Genomic DNA, 25,448 nt, shown 5'->3' with positions numbered 1-25,448 from the left:
ATCACGTTATTTCGTGATAAAATGTTATGTTGACCCGCGACCTGCGTTTGCGGATTAAGCGGTTTAGAAGATGAATGAATGAATGAATGTTATGTTGAGATGATGGAGCTTGTATCCATGCAGCCGGCCGTGTCCCTCCAGCTCATCAATGAGGAACGAGTCTACCTCAAGAGGGTCCGACTCGTTTTTCCTCCGGTATAGTCCCATATTTTTCAAATGTCGTCTTATATAAATATCATCCACGGAGCCCAATAACTGCAAAATCTCACCATGTCTCAAGCCAAGCATGAAATATAATTCAATGGCATCATGTAAAGGAGCCATGATTTACTGATGGCCAGCAGACAGTAAATGAAACCACTTTAAAAAGTCGTATCACGTTATTTCGTGATACGTATCACAAAATAACGTGATACGTATCACAAAATAACGAGATACATATCACAAAATAATGTGATACTATCACAAAATAACGTGATACTATCACAAAATAACGAGATACGTATCACAAAATAACGTGATACTATCACAAAATAACGTGATACTATCACAAAATAACGAGATACGTATCACAAAATAACGTGATACGTATCACGAAATAACGTGATACGTCCCGGTTTTTATTTTCTTGGTGTGGCAGCTCTACGCTGCCGTAGTAACTCATGCCAATTCTATCTTTTTTTGTCTAAAAGGTAATAGAGCGAAAAGGGCAGTCTCAAACGTTTATTCAGCATTTATATCATTTTAAGGGAGTGCCATGTCAAGAGTAGCAGTGTGTGCCATGATGATGATAGATAATATAGATCATTCTGTTACACAACATCCATTTTATAAACTTTTTTACATGAGAAAGAAAGTTAAAAATATGCTGCAGTTAGTTTAGTTAGTCTTCGTTAGAGTAAAAAGTTATTTCCCGTAACTAATTGACAATGTTCTTGAGCAGGTCAGAGTCCAGTAATTTCATAGTTTACTACAAATGAAATTCATCAAGCTTCACACATACAGAGAGTGAACGGGTCCTTGCACCAACACCTACTTACTTTTCTTCTAGGAGAAACAGCTAAAGCACAACTTTATTTTAGACAGACTCAAGTTTTTGTTTGCAGAATGGATCTGTCCATTTCTGTAATCGGATCATTTGCGAACTGGGATGTTAAATATCTGCTTCTTTTTGTGGTAGTTTTCATTCTGGTTGCAGATTATATGAAGAACCGCCAGCCAGCCAACTTCCCTCCAGGTCCATGGGCGTTGCCTATAGTGGGCAACATGTTCTCTGTGGACCTCAAAAGGACCCATGAGAGTTTGACTCGGGTAAATTTACACATCACATTATAGCATTATAACTAAAAAGAAATCAAAAGGATTCTGCTGTTAAATAACATGCATTTTAATTCAATTAGAACAAACGCGCTCCCGTCAAGACCAGAGTATTTCCTGTACTGTAGTCATGACAGGAAGTTATAAGGAGTTAGCTTGGCAATATATAATTTGTGTTGGCTGGATCGAGTAATATGGAACAAGAGGGTCTCTCTTGGGGGAATTAAAGGAATAATGTGAGCCTGAGGATGTTCAATGGAGGTTGTGGCTCTCAATAATGTAACTGGCACCTGGATGAACGTTGTCGTGATTGCACAAGTGTTCTATACGCTGCAGTATTATGAACCTTCATTGCTGTCCTCCCTTTGTCATATCTACTCACAGCTATCACACATATATGGAGATGTTTACAGCCTGCGTATGGGTCAAGAGTGGATGGTGGTGTTAAACAGACTTGAAGTCATGAAAGAAGCTCTGATAAACCAAGGAGACAGTACAGCAGACCGCCCGTCCCGTCCAATGCGTAATGATTTGGTCCATGGACGAGGTGAGAAGACATATGTTTTTACTCCTGTGATGCTGATACAGTAGGGGTGTCAAACTCATTTTCACTGAGGGGCATATCAGCACACTGGCTGTCCTCAGAGGGCCAGATGTAATTTATAAATGTAACTAAATGTAAGTCAAGGCAATGTAAAAAAATATAACTACCTCTTAATGTTAAATAACTGTTAATAACATTGCCCCGTTATCTGTTGACCCTTCAATTAGTTCATAGGTTGTACTTTACTGACTTCATAAGTTTATTGTATATTTAAGACATACACTATATAATATGAAAGTTTATCATACAATTCCTTATTTATTTCTTTATTATAGACAAATTATCTGTTATTACGACATTAGACAACAGTAAAGATGCTTTTGCATTCTCATCTGAACTCTTTATTAAGTTGCATTGAAAGCAAAATATAGAATTTTATAAAACATTGATTATTTAGTGCCATAAATACATTTATTTATTTATTTATTTATTTATTTATTTATTTATTTATTCTGATAGGTTTATTTGTCAGTAATGGGGACACGTGGAAGCAGCAGAGGCGATTTGCACTTTCAACCCTAAAATATTTTGGATTTGGCAAAAAGTCTCTTGAACCTGTCATCTTGGAGGAATTTTTACATTGTGTAAAAGACATCACAAACTTCAAAGGTAAATTTGAGTGTGCTGACTCTTTTACTATGTCCAATCAGAAATACAGAATTGATATATTCAGTTAAATTATGTAGGTAAACCATTTGCACCACATCTCATCGTCAACAAGGTTGTCTCCAACATCATCTGCACCCTGGTTTTTGGTCATCGCTTTGAGTACAAGGATGAGAAGTTTGGGGAACTGATCAGGAGTTTTGAAATAATTCTCCAGATTGAGGCCTCAATTTGGAGAGAGGTACAGCACTTTAAAGCCATCTGTTAAAAGAGTCACTTAATAAATGCTGCATATAATTGTTCAATTGTACATTTCATTAGTATGTTGAACCTGATGAGGCAAGTGACTGAGAAAGCTCATCTGTAAATGGGGAATCAATATAGGAATTTAATCATTCATCTAAAATGCAAAATCTTTTTCTGAGAGACCTTAAAAATTTTTAAAAAAAATAAACCATGCTCTATTTAGACATTAGTAATTGTTTCAACATGCTCTACTCTGCAGCTTTACAATTTATTTCCTCTGCTGATGAGACATTTGCCAGGGCCACATCAGAAAGGAATAAATCTCTGGAACAATGCCGTAGACTTTGTAAAAGCAGAGATCAAGGAGCACAAGAAAAGCTTGAACCCTGCAGACCCAAGAGACTACATCGACTGCTATCTGAATGAGATTCAGAAGGTAACTGATATTTGATGCAGTTTCGTATTGCTTACACAATTTACTAGTGAGGGTGCTCAGGTGTCAGCTCCTCCAAACATTATCTGTTCGCTTTTTCTACATCAGAACTATTATCTGTTGAAGTGATTAAGTCAGAGAGGCCAGACTGAGATGGTTTGGACATGTCCAGAGGAGAGATAGTGAATATATTGGTAGAAGGATGCTGAGTTTTGAACTGCCAGGCAGGAGGCCTAGAGGAAGACCAAAGAGGAGGTTTATGGATGTAGTGAAAGAGGACATGAAGGTAGTTGGTTTTGAAGCGGAGTCTGACCTACTAGCTCCGCAGCGCGTTTGTTAAATGACCAGGGCATACAGATGACTCTTGAGACGATGGTTGGAAGTTCACAGTACTTTACTTACAGAGCTCTGGGTCATTCTCCAATACTACAGAACAATGATGAATGCGGTACGAGAAGGACAAATTCTTATCTCAAGACAGTGGTATTTATACTGTTGAATACAGACACGATGTCACATGACTCTTTTACAGGGATGCAATTAAATTCAAAAGGGACAGTCTGAGAAAGAAATGGTGAAGGGACAGTGCTCGAGACAAATGATAAATGCATGATAACCTCAAGGTCCATAAACTACATCTTCAAAGGCTGGGAAACTGAGGTTATTTAGCAAGTGTTGATTTTATCCTGTAAGACAGGGATATTCAATTAAAAGTCATGGATGTTCGGTTCTCTATGTCCACGTTATCATTTATTATCAATTTTCAATGCAGGATATGGTTAACTGAGTTCACAGCTAGCTCTTTTACCTCACCATAAATTAAAGTAGACCCAGGCAAATAAAGTTTAAGACATCCCAGCCTAAAGAACTGAAGGCCTACACTTCAAGTAAAAAAACATTAACATCTTCAGAAAGCATGAATAAAAACTGGCTCTTTCAGGGGAAAAATGCAAACAGAACTTTCTTCATACCAGAAAAGGGCATTTGGCCTGCCAGTAATTTACTTGCACACAAGTAACTTTAAACCCAAGGTGTGCCTGTGCACAAGGTGTGTGCGGCATGGTGGCACAGTGGATAGTGGTGTCGCCGCACAGCAAGAGGTTCGGGGTTCGAGCCCCGCACTGTGCGGAGTTTGCATGTTCTCCCCGTGTATGCGTAGATTCTTTCCGGGTCCTCCGGCATCTTCCCACCTCCAAAAACAAGCCCTTTTGGTAAACTGACCAGTTTCAAATTGCCCGTAAGTGTGAATGTGTGCGAGCCTGTCTGCATGTGGCTCAGCGGTGCACTGGCGTCGCGCTTGGAGCGTACTCTGACTGGGACAGGCTGCAGCACCCCATGACCCACAACAGAGGAAGAAGCAGGTTTGGAAAATGAATGAATGAAAGAATATTGTAATATAAAATAAAGATCAAAATGTGTCCCTATAAAAAATTTTGCCCACTGCATAACATTTGTATGTACTTGTTTATTGATATTGTTAAGCATTGATGAGCAAATTTATTTCTATATGTCGTGTATATTTTTAGGGGCTGAAGGAAAACAGTATTTTTGAGGAGGAAAACCTGGTTGTCTGTGTCATGGATCTGTTTGTGGCTGGCTCTGAGACCACGTCCACCACCCTGCGCTGGGCTTTCCTCTACATGGCAAAGTATCCTGAGGTCCAGGGTGAGAGCATTTATCAAGTTAATGAAGATCTTTGTCCACGTTTAATAATGTGTGGAAATGAGTGACAGAATCAAATTTATTGGTGGTAATGTAGTAGATCTACTCTCTGACTCCCACTCATTAGTCTGTCAGTATTTAGATGTTCAGATTAGGGCCAGAATGTAAACTCAAAACTCTGCAGCGGTAATTAAGTCATTTTTGGAGTCTTAAATACAATCAAAAACACACTGGAGAATATCAAATGAATGTAGGACATCCTTCATTAATAAAGCACAGCTATTTTGTTCTTTATTTTACTGTATTCTCCAACTACTTCACTGCCTACTTTCATAAAATGGAAATCTTTAAAACTTAATTGGAAAAAAAATGTCAGTGTCAACAAATAATATAAGGTATCCAGTACTGTAATACCTCGTCAATCGCGGTTAATGTGTTCCAGCACCACCTGCAAAGAATAAAATTCTGCAATACAGCAACAAACGATTTTATCATCTACATTAATTTAAACGTTTATGAACCCTCCCCATACTGATATTAAACCCTTATATCTGAATTACCTTTGCCCACACTCTTATAGACTGTTTAAAGCACTTTTGTGTCTCACAGATACTGTCAGCCAACACCATATGCGTATGGTATCACGTGACTACCTACTAAAAATCTGCAGCGTAGTGAAGCCATGCATCTTGAACCGCGAACAAGTGAGGGATTACTGTATACACATTCACATCCATGTATAAATTGAATGTGTTCAGGAGCCTTTGTCACGGTATGATCTCAACTCAAATTTTTTCCAGGTCAAAGGGCACGAGGGATATTGTTACTGCTCTACCATTTGAACAGCCCTCAAATTTACACAGATCATGAACATTGATACATAAGTCTTCAGAAGCATCAATGCTCAAGGTCATAGCCCCGATATTGACCGTTTGTTCTTGAGGTCAAACGTGAAAGCTGGAGAGACAACTGAAGCAGCTGAAGCTTCAATATAGATTGTTTGTAATGTTGTACGTAGTTCCAGGTTTGGCTGTTGCTTTAAGACAAATGCAAGAGTGGATGGCATTAACATCCAAGGAGTTGAGCCATACAAATTTATAGCTAGAATACTTTTGAGTTTGTAAACATTTTTTGTGACGTGACATGAGGTCATCCCTGAACTAAAATAGTAAAACAAAATGGAAAAATGATGGAATCATTGCCAGTTGCCAAAAGTAAATATGATGTGTGATCAATGATTTATAACGAATATGTGAATGTGACAGAGGGCAAAGATGTCACACTTGCACAGAGTAGGACTAGTAGATAAGACGTCATGATCAAGCTCAGTTTAATGGTTTCAAATTTTTCTTTACTGTTTTACCGAGTTTCTACTCAGCTAACCATAGTGGTAAATAATTTATCCCAGCCTCCTGCACAAGCTTGCACAGCTTCACCCTTTTAAGATTCAGTTATTCCAAAAAATAAACTTTTGGAAACATTTCTACCACTCATTCTGTCTCTGAGTTTTGCTATTTGGAGTCCAGCTATTTTGGAAAATTACTGGTGACTCATTTTACAGTACCTTACTTGTCGCTCGTTACCAGTTAAGAACTGTCATCTTTGCAGTACTGTTTTACAGTGTTGTTGAAAATCAAGAATTACATGATTGTAGCTGTTGTCTAAGGTGGCAATTTTTCTTTTTTCCACAATCTGTTGAATATGTTGCTTTTGCTTGTTCCTCTGTCACATAGAAAAAGTCCAGAGTGAATTAGACAGAGTGATTGGACAGTCCAGACAGCCAACAATGGAAGATCGTGCAAACCTGCCCTACACCAATGCTGTCATCCATGAAATCCAGAGGATTGGAAACATAGTTCCGCTTAGTGGATATCATTATACCAGCAGAGACGTCCAACTGGGAGGCTATACAATTCCAAAGGTCATTTCAAATATATATAACTTTTACTTAACATACACCACTATGATGTGTTCTTACTTATTTTCCAATCATCAGGGAGTTATACTAGTTCCTAATTTGACATCGGTGCTGTTGGACAAGAATGAGTGGGAGACACCCTTTACCTTCAACCCAGGACACTTTCTGAGCAAAGAGGGAAAGTTTGAGAGACCAGAGGCTTTCATCCCTTTCTCTGTTGGTGAGGACCAACACAACTTGGCATTTTAGCTTTTGTACCATCTTCACAGAAAAAAAATCATGCTGATTAATTTTGACCAAGAACAAAAAGATGGAATTTCACCATTAAAGGTGCCTGATTTAAGCACAATTTCTTTTGGTTTACTGACCTGCTGTCATGTTCTAAAATTGAGACAAACCTTGCACTGGCTATCAGAAAAATCTGCAGTTCTTTCTATTTGAATGATGTTTTAAACTAACTGACTTCCAAAGCAAAGCCTCATGTCTAAAAAAACATTCAGCAAATTTCAATTTGCTTTGCTTATTGTCTCTGTTCTTATGCTGCTTCAGGTAAGCGGCTGTGCCTCGGGGAGAATCTGGCCAGGATGGAGATTTTCCTCTTCTTCACCTCCTTCATGCAGCACTTCACCTTCTCCATGCCTGCTGGAGTGAAACCTGTGATGGACTACCGCTTTGGCATCACTCTGGCACCGCTTCCTTATGATATCTGTGCTATTGCACGCTAAGAGTGGCTAATTTTGTCAGTCTTCCAATACCCAGACAATAAGACATCCTTTGTTTGAGCTTTAATTGTAAATCACATTGAATCTTCATATGATAATATATCATTCACCACAAAAACTCTGAAAAATAACTTCATATTTTGTTTTCTATTCTGTTTTTGTGTTTAGTTAAATTTTCATGTCCTGTCCTAATGCAGAGTGGCCAATCATAGCATGACATTTTCCATTGCATTTTTCTGTAACTAGCCCTTTTAATGGACTGTGTGTAATCCATAAAGTTACAGAATAATAAAAGAAAAATATTCACTCAAAACGTCAATTAGGACATTTTTTTTTTTTTACCATATAGTCAAGAAATATATAGTTGTCAGTATACTACATGTATGTCCAAACATACTGTAACCATTTGCTAGTATGGTCAGTGGACAAGATCGTGAAATCCGCCAAAAATCTTTTGCTGATTGAACCAGGAGTATCTCTTTATATAATAGCCAGAACTGTTTCATGCAAATCAATCACTCAATCAATCAATCAATAAACTTTTATTTTTTACAGCCATTTATCACAACAGCAGACTTTAAAAAAACGCTTTTACAGGCAACAGAATTCTCCATAGCAAGCATAAGCGACTGTTAATGCTTGCTCTGGACAGTTTTGTTGAGGAGGAATCTCCAGGCAGGACCCAGACTCTGGACAGCTGCCATCCGCCCTGACAGGCTGGTTGGAAAGGAAATACAATGGAGATCGGGACAGGGTAAAGGAAAGAGAGAAAGACCAAGTAGAAAATAGGTCAGATAGATTAGCTGTCTAAAGTTCAGATCCAACCACTGAAGTGGGGATAGGATTTTAAGATGCATTCACTGACTCCTAGGCTCTTGTGTTCTTGTTCCCCACCTGTCAAGTAAAAGCGCATGGACAGCAGCAGTATCTTGCATACGGTGGTTTACTGTTTTCAAAATTTTATTAAAACGTATCAATATTTTTTCAGTATTCATACATTTCTGAAGTAAATTAAGGTAAAAAATCTAAAGCCTTATGGAGCAGAATGACATTAGATTGATGGTCCACTTCTCTCCTTGAGCAGAGACAATGAAACTTATTACAAGTTACAGTACCACCTGCTGCCAGTAGGAAATTGGATATTTTATATTGTCAGGGAACAACAGCTTAGTCGTTTATTCCAGAAATGATTGAATAAATTACCTAACAATTATATTGGCCTGTTTGCCATTCTGGCCTTAGATTGAGTGAAAAGAGTTTGAAGACCTTCCTGGTGCATTAATGTGAAAAAGACCATCTGGTGGTGAATAGTGAATATGCAGATAATGCTTTGTCAACTTCACCTACCCTACTTTCCTTGTGAGTTTAGCCCTTGTTGCCCTTTGTCTGCACCAGAAATAAGTAATGTTTTATGTGCCAGAATGTTGCCGACACAATACTGCTGCCAATGCATTTTTTGGCAGCCCTGGCACTGTCATGGCAACAACAACAACACATCTGCATGTATAAACATTTTTGCTACCTCTGGGGGCTGAGCTGGAGAACATCTAAAAGAAATAATTTTAATTCATATAGCTTTTCTAACTTTCTTGAATGATTGGTTTGCTGTGGCCAGATTTAGTGATGCAGACCCCGATTGGTCATTATTCATTGCTATGGTGGATCATTACACCTTTGCCTCTAGGTGTCACCATTGTCATCGTCTCATCACTGAATTTAGTCTGTCGTATTCTTCCTTTTCATTGACAGTTCAATACAGCATGCTGAATATTACTTCATGCTCTACCCTGTTTTCCCTCATACTCCATTTGTTTTTTTCTGTGGTAGATTGTCTTTGAGGTGTTCTGGTGGGAGTCTTTTGATGTGGCCGTACGAACACATCAGACTCTACCCAACAGTATTCTGGGTTTTGATGGTTGCCTTCTCACAATGTGACATTGGGAACTTTGTCATGCTACTTTCCCTCAAAAACCCAGTAATGAACCCGGTCCATCAGATGGTCAGTTATGCAGTTGAATAGGTCTGGTGCAGCTATCCATCCCTGTATCACTCCACTGTTTATGGAGAACCAGGCAGAATTGTTTTTATCGACATTCACGCAACATTCAGCATCACTGTAAAGCCTAAAAATAATTTCAGATGTCATAAGTTACGAATACAAGATCTGCTAACATCAAGTTAAAAATTTCCATCCATCTTCAGATCAGACAGGACAGAGAGTGGGAGTGAGAGATGTTCACAGACCAATGGAAAGACCAGAAGCATACCAGCAAACATATAATCAAATATATATACTGTAACTACAGAACAGTTAAAAATCTGCACTTCTAGTTAAGGAATACAGTTAAAATGTCAGTTCATTTCCACTTTGTTAATTTTCATATGTATAATTATCTGACCCTACATCAGAGAAAGAGAAAAAGAAACAGAAGAAGCCAGGAACACAAGTGCTTGTGTTTTGAATCTACATCTAGATGGTGTGTTACAAAGCTTTTTGTCTGTAGTTGACAAAGGCTGCAACCTCTTTCTTTCTGAAGTTAATGGGAACCTCTGATAAACCATCAGCAAATGATAGTTGTGTTTTTGAAGGCCGTTACCTAATAAGAGAGTTGTAGATGTAGCTTGGTGCTAACCTGCTAAAAGAATTGTATGTATGGAAGAAGCACTTAAAGTCCACATGTAACATAGAGGTCATTTAGGTTCTGTTTAAAAAGATTGGTTGCATATTTACAGAGACCAGTACAAAGTGCATTATATTGAATTACAACATCTTTTTTTAAAAAGGTGTGCTCTGACTTTTCCTTATTCATTCATCTTCTTACCCGCTTCAACCGCTTGTGCGGGTCACGGGGAGCTGATGCCTTTCCTAGCTGGTATAGAGCGTGAGGCAAGGGAAACTCGGAGTGCACCACGGAGCTACACAGAGACATACAACACACACACACACACACACACACACACACACACACACACACACACACACACACACACACACTCCTACGGGCAATTTGGAACCGCCAATTTACCTGAAGTGCATGTTTATGGAGGTGGGAGGAAGCCAGAGAACCCGGAGAGAACCCACGCAGACACGGGGAGAACATGCAAACTCTGCACAGAGTGGGACTTGAATCCGGACCCGCCTTGTTGTGCGGCGACAGAACTACCCACTGCGCCACCGTGCCACCCTCAGATCAGTCAGTCACTGCCAAATAAGTGTATTGTAGAACAACTACGAAAGGGCTCAGGTGAAGTGGCTCAGGTGAAGTCTGAGGAAGAATATAATTCAGCAATTTCCGCAACATATTTCAGTGGCAACAAGTCTAATTTGTTGTTCTACATACTGTATAAACATAATGTAGAAGCGTGAAGAGATTTTGGTTCTCATTTAAAGGGGCCATATTCTGAAAATCACACTTTTTCAGGTCTCTACATATACATAGTGGTCCTCCCTAACCCGACCAACTCCTAGAATCTGGTAAACAAACGCTCCCTGCATCAATAGATCTTCGGAGTTTTAGGAAGTCATGGCTCTGAACGACTCAATTCGACCATAAAGCGCTAGAATAGGTACTTTTGACGTCAGACTTTGCACTTTGTGCTATTGGACAGAGTATTGGACGATATGGATTGGTGGACATGCTCAAGGGCGTGGCCATCCCCAAGACGGAGTTCTTTGTGTCGGACGTGAGGCAGTAGTCTGTTGAAATGGCGTCCGTGAGAAGGAGACAGGGTAGTTGCGCAGTTGTTGATTGTACAAATCAACACCAGTGTTTATTTTTCATCCCATCCAATGAAGAACAGAAGAGACCCTGGTTACATTTCATTTTTAATGGCTATCTGCAGCTACATTGCCTGCACGTTTGTTTGCGTGTGAACCACTTCACTCCAGCCTGTTTTAGCAATGAGGGTCAGTCCAGTCGGGGCTTTGCCTGAGACTGATCCTCATTCAAGGATCACTCCCAACCATATGGGACCAAGGAGCTGCACCCTGGTTACAGGTAAGTCTAATCACATTGTGCTATTTGGCTAATCAGGTAGTACTGCTTTGCTTCGCGTTTGCATGTGCGCACTCCAACGTGTGTGTGCGTGCTAAAACTACACTATCTAGGTACAACGCACATGAGTTGGGCTCACATTTTACCTTTTTTCTTTTTGTCGGTTAGCATGAATGATGTTATGCTAAGCTATGTAGGGAGGTCTCCTTTGTTTCGCGTTTGCGTATTGCGTATTGCGTGTGTACATATAAAACATTTTGACACAGATTCATGTATTGATTCATATATTGTTTTGGCTCCTTATCTCGTTACGTTTGGTGTACCCCTCTACAAGATCCACTTTCCAAAGGCTTTTGAAAAGACAATGCAGAGTCAAACCTCACAAGACAGAGCCAACATTCTGTTAGTGTTGCAATATTTTAATATTTCAAACAAACATGTTTTGAAATTCTGTTGGTAATTGCTCACAACAAAACACAGTAAAAAGTAACCATACAAATAAATTAGTAGCAAGTACCAGGATGTATTTTGAACACAATTTTTTTTTAAAGAAATGAATCAAACAATATCAATAACAGTAAAGATCTATCTTTGTGTTTTATTGAACAGGTTTTGTAGCTGACATGTTGGACCTCATATGTGACAAAGTCTTGGTGGACCCCATGCCATATACAAATGAGATGTTGTCCATTCCTCTCCCCGAGAATCTGTTTGCCCAGTATGAGTGTCCAGACAAGGAGGAGGTCATTGCCAGCTACATGACCAGGTTCAACCAAGACTCGGTCTAAATCCAGGGTAGTGGCCTTTGTCGTCAGGAAACTCTCGGCGTATGTGAAGGAGCACACAGGCTGGAATGACTACCCAGATTCTGCACCCTAAGTAGCCCCAGCACCAGCCAACAAAGGTGCGATAGGCCAGATGTCTGCACCATCTACAGAAAAAGGCCACAAAATTATTTATTTCACCATGTTTTCAATCCTGAGTATTACAACTGTTGTTGACTTCCTGATAGGATGGCCCTGTGTTCTCATTATTGTTATTGGATGTATTGTTTTATGTAAATAAATGCTTGTATATGTCAACAGAAATGGATTGTGAATACCAAAAAATGTTCAACATGTCTATTAATAAGATAAAAATCAAGGTGTCGCAAATACAATATATTAGATTTTGTTGTACCTATACAGTATATGTCATGTTACTGCATTAATGAAGGAATGCCTAATGAAGCAAAATAAGACAAAACTAACGCCGGTCAGTGTCCCGTTAGCCTAACGCTCTACTTCAGAGGGGCATGGCCCAGGTGAAGGAGGCGTGGACCAGCGGAGCTCATTAACATACTACAGCCGGAGGCCTGAAAAGCGTTTTGTGAGTAGCTCAGATGAGCGATTTTGAAAAGCTGATATTTAGGACCACAGATCACTTTAGGTCAAAATATTTGGAATACAGTCTAGTTGGACATCTGGCAGCTGAATGACATTAAGTTAAAAATACATAATATGGGACCTTTAAGAGTCTTCCTCAGTTCTGTTACCCTCAGACTAATTTCAAACACAGAGATTTTAAATCCATGAACTGAAAATCTCCAGACATCCTGCTGTTACTCATGCCAATTCTATTTTTTTAATGTCTAAAAGGTAAGAGGAGTCTTAAACATTTATGGAGCACTTACAGTATATAATCTTAAGTGCCATGACAAGAGAAGTAGTGTGTACCATGATGATGATGGGGTGGAAACTGAATGCCACGTCATTCCCATAAAGAGATAAGATAGATCATCCTAGGACACAACATCAATTTTATTATTTTCTTACATGAGAAAGGATGTAAAAAAAATTGGCTGCAGTTAGTTTAGTTGCGGTTTTAGTTATAGAAAATAATTATTTTCTGTCACTGATTTACAGTGTTCTTGAGCAGGTCAGAGTCCAGTTCATGATCACCTAAAGTCAAATTCATTAAGCTTCACACATACAGTATATACAGTGAAGTGGACCCTGGTCATGAGCACTCTCTTATCTTCTGGGACAAACAGCTAAAGCATAACATCATTTTAGACAGTCTTAAGTTTTTGGTTGCAGAATGGATCTGTCCACATCTGTGATTGGATCATTTGCGGATTGGGATGTTAAATGTCTTCTTTTCTTTGTGATAGTTTTCATCCTGGTGGCAGATTATGTCAAGAACCGCCGGCCGGCCAGCTTCCCTCCAGGTCCATGGGCTTTGCCTATTGTGGGCAATATGTTCTCTGTGGACCACAAAAGGACCCATGAGAGTTTTACTCAGGTACAGTACATCTACACATCATAATATACCAGTAAAAACAGATCAAAAGGACTCTACTGTAAAATAACAGGCATTTAAATTTATACATGTTAAACTAAAGGTGTTCTGAATAAAATCAAAATTTTCACCACAAATATGGTTAAAATCTATTTCATGAAAGTTTAGAAAGATATGAACTGTGTTATGTGACAATAATACTCTGACTGACTGACATAGTTGTTTGACTGAAGAGCATTTTATAATCTGAAAAGCCATAATTGGAAATATTCGTGTTTCACACACAATCACATCTAAAGGCAGTTAGACATGATTGTATGACGAATTAATAACTACATGACTACATGTAGATTTATTTTGAGATTGTCTCCGTCATACAAAATTTATATATAGAAAAAAATACAGGTAGATGCAGCTATTGTCCGCAGCTGATGCTTGTGTGTGTAATTCTCAACAATCCTAGCATAACAGGACTTAAAAACAGTAAAAAAACAAAATCATGTTCTTTGATGTTCTTTGCATTATTGCAATGTACAAATTATTCATCTGTTGTTTATGTGGCAGCTCGAGGGCGGTTTTGGGATCGAGTTTACTTAATTGTAATCGCCGACAACGCCACCTTGGGAATTTCGCTCAAAGAGATAGATTTATCGACCCAAACAGTTTGAGACACACAGGTTCGTTCTATTGAATTAAGGCATGAGACGTGGTTCCAAGATCAAACAATTACTTTTGTTTTCAACAAGTTTTAAAATAAATTTTTTAATAATTTACCACACACACGGGGGAGGGACAACCTTCTTCAGGCTCAATGACGGTGCAGTAAGAGGAAACCACCACCAGGGCACCAGGGACCACCACCGTCAGTTCTCAGCAACTGAAAAGGTGAAAACAAAAAATGGAATTAGTGGGTCACGCACACCAAAAGGTAACCAAAATACAACAAAATAACTCAATAATTCAACCCAAACCAATATTCAGTTACACGAAAAAAACAAAAGTATCAAACACAAGGAAAATAATTAAGTACTTAGAAAAATAAAGGAATAAACTAATGAGAAATTATTTAAGCCAACTCGCAGCTCGACTGCACGGAGCACCTGAGAGCCTTGTAGCTGCAGCAGGCCAAGGCCACCTATCCTGACTAGGAGCTTCCTAGTCAGGATAGGTGCCACGGACAAATAAAGCCAAGAGAAAGCAGCAAAGCGAGGCCAGCAACACAGCCAAGAGGACACTGTCAAGACAGCGAAAACTAGCAAAGCTGAGCAGAGCAGCAGCGAAGCAGGGCAAAGCGGCATCCACGCAGCAACAAGCTATGGTGTGCTTATGGTAACCTAGCGCTGCTGAAACTAACTTAGCGCCGCTGGAACTCCCCAGCAACACACCCGGTCCTCACAGCCCCAGTCAGGCCCCCGTGGGAGATCACCCCGAGGGAGAGGGAGAGGAGGTAGGCGAGCGCGTCAAAGGTACTGCACGATGGCGATCTCTAGAGCCGCAGGCTATAACGGTGTCTGCACCGGTAACAACGAGAAGGAGGGAACGACAGGACCCGGAAGCGACAAGGACGGCCAAAGCAAGAAGGAGGGGAGACCGCCAACACTCCTTTTTATGGAGTGCCACCATGAGGTCATTGGCTGACAGTGACTCTACACAGCAGCTCGTAATTAAACGCAGATGAGACACATCATCCTGCCACATTTACAATATTTTCATTTGGGTAAAATGGTTTAAAAGCCAAGTAAGGTTGTGTTGCAGTCTATCGGAAATTAGTATATAAAGGCAGAACAATAAAAAATCAGAACACTTTAACGAAAGGCATGATAATGGTCATTTAGGTTTTGTGAGCCACATCTGACATCTCTTTGGAATGCTGGCATTCTTCTCTTTGCACAATAAATCATTGGAGCTGTTATTAAGGCTGTAAGTCCTGATGTCTGTGTAGGTTCTGAGTCATCCAGGTCATGGTTACCCAAAAGCTGTTTAAGTCAATCCACTGGTCGTTAAGAAAGTTCTTGAAGACGTTTCATCTCTCTTCCAAGAGACTTCTTTAGTTCAGACGGTGGCTGTTGAAAGCGGAGGAGCGAATCCCGTAGTTGTAGGGATCCTCGTTGTCCTCCTGCGCGTCCGTTGTTTCTTGGTTGTTGACAATTTCTGTACGAAGTTAAATAAATAGAACACCACTGTGAAATTGCAAGAAGCTTCAACGTTTATTGAATTAACAGACATTTCCGGGCACTTTGTCTAACAGAAGATTACTTCCAGCAGAGGGCAAAGAAATACTAAAACATACAAGCTTTTATACACATCAGAAGGCGTGGTTGACACAGTCGCACATCAGATGTTTAATCATAGAGAATTCCATTCTGTTACAAGTTCTTCTTTTGACTGCAAATGCTGTTCGGACAGTTTGACTGCATTCTTTATCAGCAGTCTTCCTGTTGTCCTTGACATGAACTGCTCAGCTCCTCCCGTAACAGATAATCATACAGTGTACCTTTGTCAGCAGAATAATAATACAGTAAAACATCTAATACACTAAACACTGTTCATGTCACATTCCAACGACCATCGTTAAAACCCGTCTGGCTCCTCAACGATTGTTGGGGGTTGTCAAAGGTGGTCGCTGAGATGTGACTTTCACTACCCCATGAACCGATTGAAAAAGCTCTTTAGTTCATTCGCTTGTTCACTATTCCCCTCCACAGTGCTGTGTCCGGTGATGGTGCTCATCCATTTCAGACCTCCTGCACCTGGTTGCGCCCCAGCTGCTTCTCCAGCTTCCTCCCATATGCCTCCTAGGCTTTTCTCAGGCAGAGTCTCACTTCCTGCTGGGCCTTCCTCATCTCCTCCTTGTTCTTGCTCCTGAACGTCCACTTCTTCCTGTTCAGGACAGCCTTGACTTCCTTTGTTACCCAGGGTTTGTTGTAGGGTAACACCTGACTGTCCTGAGAGGTGCCACAGTGTCCACACAGAAGTTCATGTAGCCTGTAAAACACTGAGCTGCCCCTTCAATGTCCTCCCCATGTGAGCCCACAATGACATCCCAGTTGGTGGTCTGGAAGCAGTCCCTCAGCGTCTCCTCTACTTCCGGGGACCACCTCCTGACCTGCTGGGTTGTTGATGGCAGCCGTATCACCAGTGGAATGTAGTTGGGCTGTAGGTGCACTAGGTTATGGTCTGATTTACCTAGTGGGGGAGGGGAGTGGCGGTATATGCCTCCTTGGCATTATTGTAGAACAGATCGATGGTTCTGTTCTTCCGTGTGGGACAGTCTACACACTGGACCATTGTGGGGAGAGATGAGTCCAAGGTGACATGATTGAAGTCACCGGTGATAATGACGAGCGCCTCCGGGTGCCGGGTCCGAAGAGCAGAGCTGGTCCCACAGATGGTCTCACGCACAGTCTGTGGGTCCGCACGTGGAGGGATGTAGACGGCGAGGACAATGACGTGTGAAAATTGCGCCAGGTACTAGAGTCTGATGCTAACAGCTGTTAGCTCCTGATCGCGGTTACACAGCATCAATTTCACCGTCACATGTCCCGGATGGCACCATCTATCGTTGGTATAGATATTAATCCACCTCCTTTCTTCTTACCGGCGGTGTTCGTGTCCCGGTCCACGTTAGTCGGACGTTAGCGTCTGGCACGTCACCAGTTAGCCACGTCCAACTTGTTCGGTAGCGAGTTCACGTTCTCCATGACGACGGAGGGGACGGAGGGCTTGACTCTCCTCCGGTTAGCGGCTCTAGCAGTTAGTCTAGCCCTTTCAACACGACCCGCTCGGCATCCGCGATATCTCTGTCGGAGCTCGGCGGGGATGAGATCGCGTGTTGCTGGGTCTCCTTTGACCCTCAGAGACATCAACTCCTCCCTGGAGTACACTAGCATATTACTATACATTATCTAAATTTATGTTAAAATAATAAACACAAACATAGAAAAAACGCAAAATTAAGCCCAACAAAACTCGCTCTGAGCAGAGGAATCTGCAGCCTGCTCACGCATGTGCACGATGATTAGCGCGCCGTTATGTAATTGCTGTGGAGCTATACAGACCAAGAAGGTCTTTCTCCGGGAAATTAAAAGAATAATTTCCCTGAGAATAATGTGGCACTGAGGATTCCCAGTGGAAGTTGTGGCTATCAATAAAATCACTGGTACCTGGATGAACGTTGTCAGTATTGCACAAGTGTAACAAGCTGCAGCATTACGAACCTTCATTGCTGTCCTTCCTCTGTCTTAATCTACTCACAGCTATCACACATATATGGAGATGTTTACAGCCTGCGTATGGGCCAGGAGTGGATGGTGGTGTTAAACAGACTTGAAATTATTAAAGAAGCTCTGGTAAACCAAGGAGAGAGTACAGCAGATCGCCCGTCCCGTCCAATGCGTAAAGAATTTGTCCATGGACGAGGTGAGAATATATACATTTTTACTCCTGTGATGCTCGTACAGGGAAGCATTACAAAGTGTGTCCCATTGCCATTTTGCATAAAAATTATTTCAAAGGTTGTACTTTACTCCCTTCAAGAGCTTGTTGCATATTTAAGACACACACCATGTAACATAAAAGTTTATCAAACAATTTCCCATTTATTTCTTTATTATACACAAATTATTTGTTATTAATTCAGTAGACAACAACAAAGATGCTTTTGCTTTCGCATTATCAAAGTATATTATAAAGTGAGCTAAGTGTTATTCCTTATTTTTTTCTGATTTATTTATTTTATTAGGTTTAATTTCCAGTAACGGGAACATGTGGAAGCAGCAGAGGCGATTTGCACTTTCAACCCTAAAATATTTTGGATTTGGCAAAAAGTCACTTGAACCTGTCATCTTGGAGGAATTTTTACATTGCGCAAAAAACATCGCAAAAGGTAACTTCAAAGGTAGATTTGAATGCGCTGACTCATTTAAAACGCTCAGTTAGGAATATAGAATTTATAAATTCTGTTAAATTGCATAGGTAAACCATTTGCCCCGCATCTCATCATCAACAAGGTTGTCTCCAACATCATCTGCACCCTGGTTTTCGGTCATCGCTTTGAGTACAATGATGAGAAGTTCGGGGAACTGATCCAGGGTTTTGAGTTAAGTCTCCAGATTGACGTCTCGATTTGGACTAAGGTACAGCACTTTAAAGTCATCTGTTAATTCTCGCATATAATAAACGCTGTCTACAATTGTTCTGTATTTCTTCATTATGATGAACCTGATGAGGCAAGTGACTGATAAAGCTCTTCAGTAAATGGGGATCAATATAGGAACTGAAACATTCATATTTAATATAAATTCTTTTTCTTAGACTTCAATAATAACAAAAATAAAAAGTGCTTTATTTAGACATTAGTAATTGTTTCAACATTCTCTATTCTGCAGCTTTACAATTCATTCCCTCTGCTGATGAGACATTTGCCAGGGCCACATCAGACAACAAAGACTCTCTGGAACAATGTCAAAGACTTTGTAAAAGCAGAGATCAAGGAGCACAAGACAAGCTTGGACCCTGCAGACCCAAGAGACTACATCGACTGCTATCTGAATGAGATTCAGAAGGTAACTGATATTCGATGTAGTTTTGTATTGCTTATACTGCGTTGCTAGTTTCTGCAATCATCTCCTTGCTTTTTTTTTACATGTGAACTATTATCTGTTAAAATTTTTGTGGTTTTAATGGTGTAAAATTTCACTAATTCATGAAGAAAAGTCAAACTCTCAAATGTGTAGTCTTGAGTTTGAGCAGTATTTTCCTCCTCATTTTCTGATATCAATATTTCACACCCATTTTATTCCAACACCAAAAAGTCGATTTAAAATACGAAAATACTTGATTCAGTACAGATTATTTCATTCTCACATTCTATTCTAATATAAATGTAAATGTAAAATGTGTCCCCATAAATGTTTTTGTTTGCTGCTAAAATAACATTCTTATGTACTTATTTTAATATTGTGCAGCATGGATGAACAAATCTATTTCTATATGCTGTGTATATTTTAGGGGAGGCAGGATAACAGTACTTTTGAGGAGGAAAACCTGATTGTCTGTGTCATGGATCTGTTTGTGGCTGGCTCTGAGACCACGTCCACCACTCTGCGCTGGGCTTTCCTCTACATGGCAAAGTACCCTGAGGTCCAGGGTAAGAGCATTAACCAAGTTAATGAAGATCTTTGTCCGCATTCAATAATTTGTGGAAATAAGTGTCAAAATCATATTTATAGGTGATAATATAGTACATCTACTCTCTGACTCCCACTCATCAGTCTGTCAGTAGTCTTTCTTCTGTCTCCTGTTGTCGCTATCTCTCTAACTCATACCCAGACTGACTCTCACTTATTCTCTACAAAATGACGAAACCAAAAGGAAAATTGGAGGATACTAAAGACCAGATGGTCTCTATGAAAGAATTAAAGAGTGAGTTAAAGAGCACCTTTGATAAGTTAGGGAGTGAATTTGATAAGTTAAGGACTGACTTTGATAAAAAGTTAAAACCAGTGCTAGACGCCTTGGAAGAAATGAATGACAAAATGAAGAAAATGCAGAAAGACATGGATGAAAAAGACCGAAGAATTGTTGTCTTGGAACAGCGTCAACAAAGAATGGCTGATCTGGAACAAAGAATTCATATAAATGATGTGATCATCACTGGAATAAAAATCAAGCTGAGGAATTATAGAAATGCTGTGGCTAGCGCTGACATCGAATCTCTGGAGCAACAAGTGAGTTCTCAACTGAGGGAGCTGGAAATAACTATAGATCCGGACCAGATTGAGACATGTTACCCATTACCATCTGGAGGTAGGAGACCACCTGCAGTGCTGATAAAATTCAGCAATCGTAAACACAAGATAGCTCTTCTGAAACAAGGCTTCAAACTGAAGGGAAAAAATGTTTACATTAATGAGAATCTCACTACAAAGAATGCTGATATCGCTAAAAAAGCTCGACAACTGAAGAAGAATGGGCTGATCGACAACACCTAGACAAAATAACATGTCTGGAAAGAAGAAAAATGAACTAAATAAATAAATATAAATAAATGAATAAAATCAAATGTTCAGATTAGGGCCAGAATGTAAACTCAACGCTCTGCAGCAGTAGAGTTTTGAGTTATTGGAGTCTCAAATACAATCAAAAATATACTGGAGAGTATACTGGATATACTGTATACTGGAGAGTATCATTACTATTGAGTATTGGTCACTCAACTCGGACTGTGTGTACAAGAAGGGGCAGAGCAGGATGTACTTCCTGAGGAGGCTGGCCTCCTTCAACATCTATCCTAAGCTCTTTCTCATGTTCTATCAGTCCGTAGTCTCCAGTGTGCTGTCATACGCCATTGTGTGTTGGGGTGGGGGGGCCAGGAAAAGAGATATGGACCGTCTGAACAGACTCATCTGCAGAGCGGGCTCAGTGGTCTGGCTGAGCCTGGACTCTGTGGAAACAGTTCTGGGGAGCAGGACCATGTCTAAATTCAGGGCCATCATGAACAACACCAGGCACCCCCTGCACACCACCTTCTCCCAGCAGAGAAGCACCTTCAGCGACAAACTGCTGTCACACAGCGCCTCCACAGAGAGGCTGAGGTCCTCCTTCGTGCCCCGTGCCATCAGGGGGTACAATGACTCTCTCAGGAGGAGCGGGGGGGGGGTGGCGAGGTCAGCACGGGGTTGAATGGATTTGGATTTAATTTAGTTTAATTTATACTGTTAATATTTTAATGTTATACTGTTTATATTTTAATTTTATACTGTTTATATTTTCATTTTTTTAGTATATGTACTGTCAATGCTACATGTGTCTGTTAGTGTAGTGTATGTCTTGTGGTATGTCCTGTTTTGTTTGTTTTTGTTATTTTTGTTTTTTCTTGGTGTTTGCCTGAGCAGTGGATATGTGCAATTTCCTCCGGGATTATTAAAGTATCTATCTATCTATCTATCTATCTATCTATCTATCTATCTATCTATCTATCTATCTATCTATCTATCTATCTATCTATCTATCTATCTATCTATCTATCTATCTATCTATCTATCTATCTATCTATCTATCTATCTATCTATCTATCACATGAATATAGGAGATTCTTCATTAATGAAGCACAACTATTTTATTCTTTCTGTTATTCTAATCAGACTAATCATCAGAAAGCCAGTGGGATATGGTTCTATGTAATAAACAAATTGCTCACAATTGCTTAGAGTAGGACTAGAAGATCAGTCATCATTAGATTCTGTGTAATGGCTTCAGATCTTTTTTTTTTTTTTTACTGTTTTACAGTGTTTCTACTCTGCAAACATTTATCCCAGGTTACTCCAGAAAACTGCACAGCTTCAACATTTTAGGATTATTAATTCCAAAAACTAACATTTCTACCATTCAATCTGTCTCTGAGTTTTGCAATGTAGATTCCAGCTATTTTGAAACATTACTGTGACTCATTTTACAGGGCCTTACTAGTCACTTGCTACCAGTTAAGAACTGTGATTTTTATAGTACTGTTTTACAGTGTGGTTGAAAATCAACAATTACATAACTGTAACTGGTGTCGAAGGGGACTATTTTTCATTTTCCATGATGTTTTGAAGATGCTGGTTGATGAAACCATGTTTTTCATTTGCTTGTTCCTCTGTCACATAGAAAAAGTCCAGAGTGAATTAGACAGAGTGATTGGACAGTCCAGACAGCCAACAATGGAAGATTGTGCAAAGCTGCCCTACACCAATGCTGTCATCCATGAGATCCAGAGGATTGGAAACATAGTTCCTCTTAGTTTAATTCATTATACCAACAGAGACGTCCAACTGGGAGGCTACACAATCCCAAAGGTCATTTCAAATATATATAACTTTAACTTAACATACACCACTATGATGTATTCTTATTTATTTTTCCAATCATCAGGGAGTTGCAATTGTTCCTAATTTGACCTCGGTGCTGCTGGACAAGAATGAGTGGGAGACACCCTTTACCTTCAACCCAGGACACTTTCTGAGCAAAGAGGGAAAATTTGAGAGACGAGCTGCTTTCATCCCTTTCTCTGTTGGTGAGGACCAACACAATTTCACATTAGAATGATTTCATTTTAATTTTAGTTTTTGTCCCATTTTCAAAAAACCCCAAAAAAAACATGCTGATTATTTCTGACCAGGAACAAAAAGGTGGAAATTTCCCGGTAAAGATGCCTGATTTACACCAAAAATTTCTTTTGGTTTACTGACCTCCTGTCACATTCTAAAATTTAGACAGAACCTGAAAAATCAACAGTTCTTTGTATTTGATTGATGTCTTAAACTAATTGACCTCCAGGGCAAAGCCTCATGTCAAAGAAATATTCAGCTAATTTCAATTTGCTTTGCTTGTTGTCTCTGTTGTTTTGTTTTTTCAGGTAAGCGGTTGTGCCTCGGGGAAACTCTGGCAAGAATGGAGATTTTCCTCTTCTTCACCTCCTTCATGCAGCACTTTACTTTCTCCATGCCTGCTGGGGTGAAACCTGTGATGGACTCCTGCTTTGGTGTCACTCTGGCACCGCTTCCGTATGACATCTGTGCTACTGCACGTTAAGAGTAGCTAATGTTGTCAGTGTTCCAATGTTCAGACAATAAGACATCCTTAATTGGAGCTTTAATTGTAAATCACATTGGATCTTCTATGTGTATAGAAGATAGATTGGATCCATCATTCACCACAAAAACTATGAAAACTAATGTCATATCTTTCTGTTTCTTTTTATTTAGCTAAATTTTTCATGTCCTGTCCTTCTAATGCAGCGTGTGTAATGCATTGACTGTGTGTAATGCATGATAAATTACAGAATAATAAACCAATATTCACTCAAAACATAAATCAGGAGGGGTGTTTTTTAACCATATAGTCAAGACATATATAGTCATCAGTATACTACATGTATACCCAAACATACTTCAACCAATTGCTAGCATGCTAAGTGGAAAAGATCCTGAAATCCATCAAAAATCCTTTGCTGATTGAACCAGGGGTATCTCTTCATACAATAGCCAGAACATTTCCTGAGGATCAATTAATTAATCAAGCAAGCAAACTTCAATGATACAGCCTATAAACACATCCCTCCAGAGCAAGCATAAGCGGCAGCAACAGGTAGTGATGTCTGAATGGCACCGCAAGGGGCTTTGAACCATTTGCGAAAATTGTGCCAAAAACTTTCATTACTTGGCACCCCATTCATTGGGAACGTGGGCACTCTCTTTGGCAGGGTGTCGATAACCCCCAGGTCGATTACAGTGCTTTAACGTTTCCTATATTTGCATATATTTTCTGTATAAAACAGAATATAATGTAATTCAATGTGTTAATCCTTGCTTGCTATATTGTAGCCATATATTCTAGGAAATTGTTTAATGGTCATTGGTCCTTGCAGGATTCAATAAAGCAATAAGATATATAGGTTACATATTCATGCTTGTATATTGGATATATATATTTAAAAAATGTCCCTCTCACCCTTGTGGGGTGGTATCTGTGTGTCATCCTCAAGCTCGGGTCCTCTACCAGAGGCCTGGGAGTCTGAGGGTTCTGCGCAGTATCTTAGCTGTTCCTAGGACTGCGCTCTTCTGGACTGAGGCTTCAGAGCTACTCTTCCAGTTTGGGGGTCACTGCCCCAAGTGACCAGTCAACCATTCTGGGTGCGTCCCATCCCTTAGCAGCTGGTTCATCTGTGCTGCTAGACGCTCATGGAGTGCTGTCAGCTTCTTTAGCCAGTATTTATGGATCATATCCGGGCCCTGTGCTGACCAACTCTTCATCTTCGACACTCTTTCTTGTATGTCTGCCATCTGGGAGGCAGCTGTGGTCAGTCCTCAGGTCCACTAGCCACTGGGCATCAGTGTTGTGTGATGCTGCAGATATGCTAGCCACCATATATTTTGACTTTGGACTGGAAGGTCAGCATTGATGATCCTTGCTGCAAACCTACTGTCATTGATCAAAGCACTAGCTTTATCTATGGTCTTAGTCACACTGGCCTTCTTCCTCGTCCCCAACACACACACACACACACACACACACACACACACACACACACACACACACACACACACACACACACACACACACACACACACACACACACACACACACCTGACTGAAGCAGAGCACACTAGTTAGCCAAATACTAGCTGACTTCAATAGCTTGTGAACAAATTCAAATTCAACAAGGCAGTCAGAGACTGCAACATCCTGCGACTTACTCTGACCTACTTCCAGGGTAGGATACCCTGAAAGTAGTACCTGACAAGTGCAGTTTTGACCTTTCAGGGTAGATCAAAGCTATGCACCAGCTTTCACCATAGATCAAAGCTAGTGCATAGGTAGATCAAAACACCAGCTTTGATCTATTGTCTTACTTACACTGGCTTCCTCCCTTGTCTTTCTAATCCGGTTCCTGAGTATACAAAAGTTGAGATTTGACCTTGACTTAGTTCTCTCAAGGTCAAGGTCATCATGTCATTTTCATCCCCTTTGCTGCCTGAGTAATCTGCTTTTTGTTTCATCTTTCTATCTGCAACGGTTGCGAAGATATTTAGTGGACAAACGAACCAACGAATGAACGAACCAACGCACGACTACACAAACACTGACAATTACAGTACATCACCACTTTGAGGAAGAGTTGCAA

General features: G+C 40.1%; 2 protein-coding genes and 1 long non-coding RNA gene across 3 annotated transcripts; 2 read left to right on the top strand and 1 right to left on the bottom strand.

Annotated features, from left to right (window-relative positions):
* Positions 1–1,024: 1,024 nt before the first annotated feature.
* On the top strand, positions 1,025–7,808 carry LOC137599037 (cytochrome P450 2J6-like). The gene is made up of 9 exons (XM_068319683.1): positions 1,025–1,311; positions 1,702–1,864; positions 2,381–2,530; positions 2,608–2,768; positions 3,033–3,209; positions 4,733–4,871; positions 6,602–6,789; positions 6,865–7,006; positions 7,336–7,808. The coding sequence occupies exons 1-9, from the start codon at positions 1,108–1,110 to the stop codon at positions 7,509–7,511; spliced, it is 1,500 nt and encodes a 499-aa protein (XP_068175784.1). The 5' UTR covers positions 1,025–1,107; the 3' UTR covers positions 7,512–7,808.
* Positions 7,809–13,311: 5,503 nt separating this feature from the next.
* On the top strand, positions 13,312–23,615 carry LOC137599040 (cytochrome P450 2J6-like). The gene is made up of 9 exons (XM_068319688.1): positions 13,312–13,786; positions 18,040–18,202; positions 18,525–18,668; positions 18,758–18,918; positions 19,171–19,347; positions 19,793–19,931; positions 22,433–22,620; positions 22,697–22,838; positions 23,181–23,615. The coding sequence occupies exons 1-9, from the start codon at positions 13,583–13,585 to the stop codon at positions 23,354–23,356; spliced, it is 1,494 nt and encodes a 497-aa protein (XP_068175789.1). The 5' UTR covers positions 13,312–13,582; the 3' UTR covers positions 23,357–23,615.
* LOC137599041 (uncharacterized) lies at positions 13,617–15,297 on the bottom strand. The gene is made up of 3 exons (XR_011036744.1): positions 15,138–15,297; positions 14,558–14,660; positions 13,617–13,748 (listed from the first exon to the last, which is right to left on the bottom strand). It is a non-coding gene; the product is annotated as an uncharacterized lncRNA (long non-coding RNA).
* Positions 23,616–25,448: the final 1,833 nt, after the last annotated feature.

This window comes from Antennarius striatus, chromosome 7, assembly GCF_040054535.1.
Source record: "Antennarius striatus isolate MH-2024 chromosome 7, ASM4005453v1, whole genome shotgun sequence".
Lineage (NCBI taxonomy): Eukaryota > Metazoa > Chordata > Actinopteri > Lophiiformes > Antennariidae > Antennarius > Antennarius striatus.
This window is presented reverse-complemented; position numbering and strand designations above follow the sequence as displayed.

Bases quoted from the DNA above. Each gene is read 5' to 3' on its own strand.
- LOC137599037 (XM_068319683.1), top strand. From the start codon at position 1,108: ATGGATCTGTCCATTTCTGTAATCGGATCATTTGCGAACTGGGATGTT. The intron at 1,312-1,701 runs GTAAATTTACAC...ATCTACTCACAG, and splicing joins CCCATGAGAGTTTGACTCGG to CTATCACACATATATGGAGA. The intron at 3,210-4,732 runs GTAACTGATATT...GTATATTTTTAG, and splicing joins ATCTGAATGAGATTCAGAAG to GGGCTGAAGGAAAACAGTAT.
- LOC137599040 (XM_068319688.1), top strand. From the start codon at position 13,583: ATGGATCTGTCCACATCTGTGATTGGATCATTTGCGGATTGGGATGTT. The intron at 19,348-19,792 runs GTAACTGATATT...TGTATATTTTAG, and splicing joins ATCTGAATGAGATTCAGAAG to GGGAGGCAGGATAACAGTAC. The intron at 22,621-22,696 runs GTCATTTCAAAT...TCCAATCATCAG, and splicing joins GAGGCTACACAATCCCAAAG to GGAGTTGCAATTGTTCCTAA.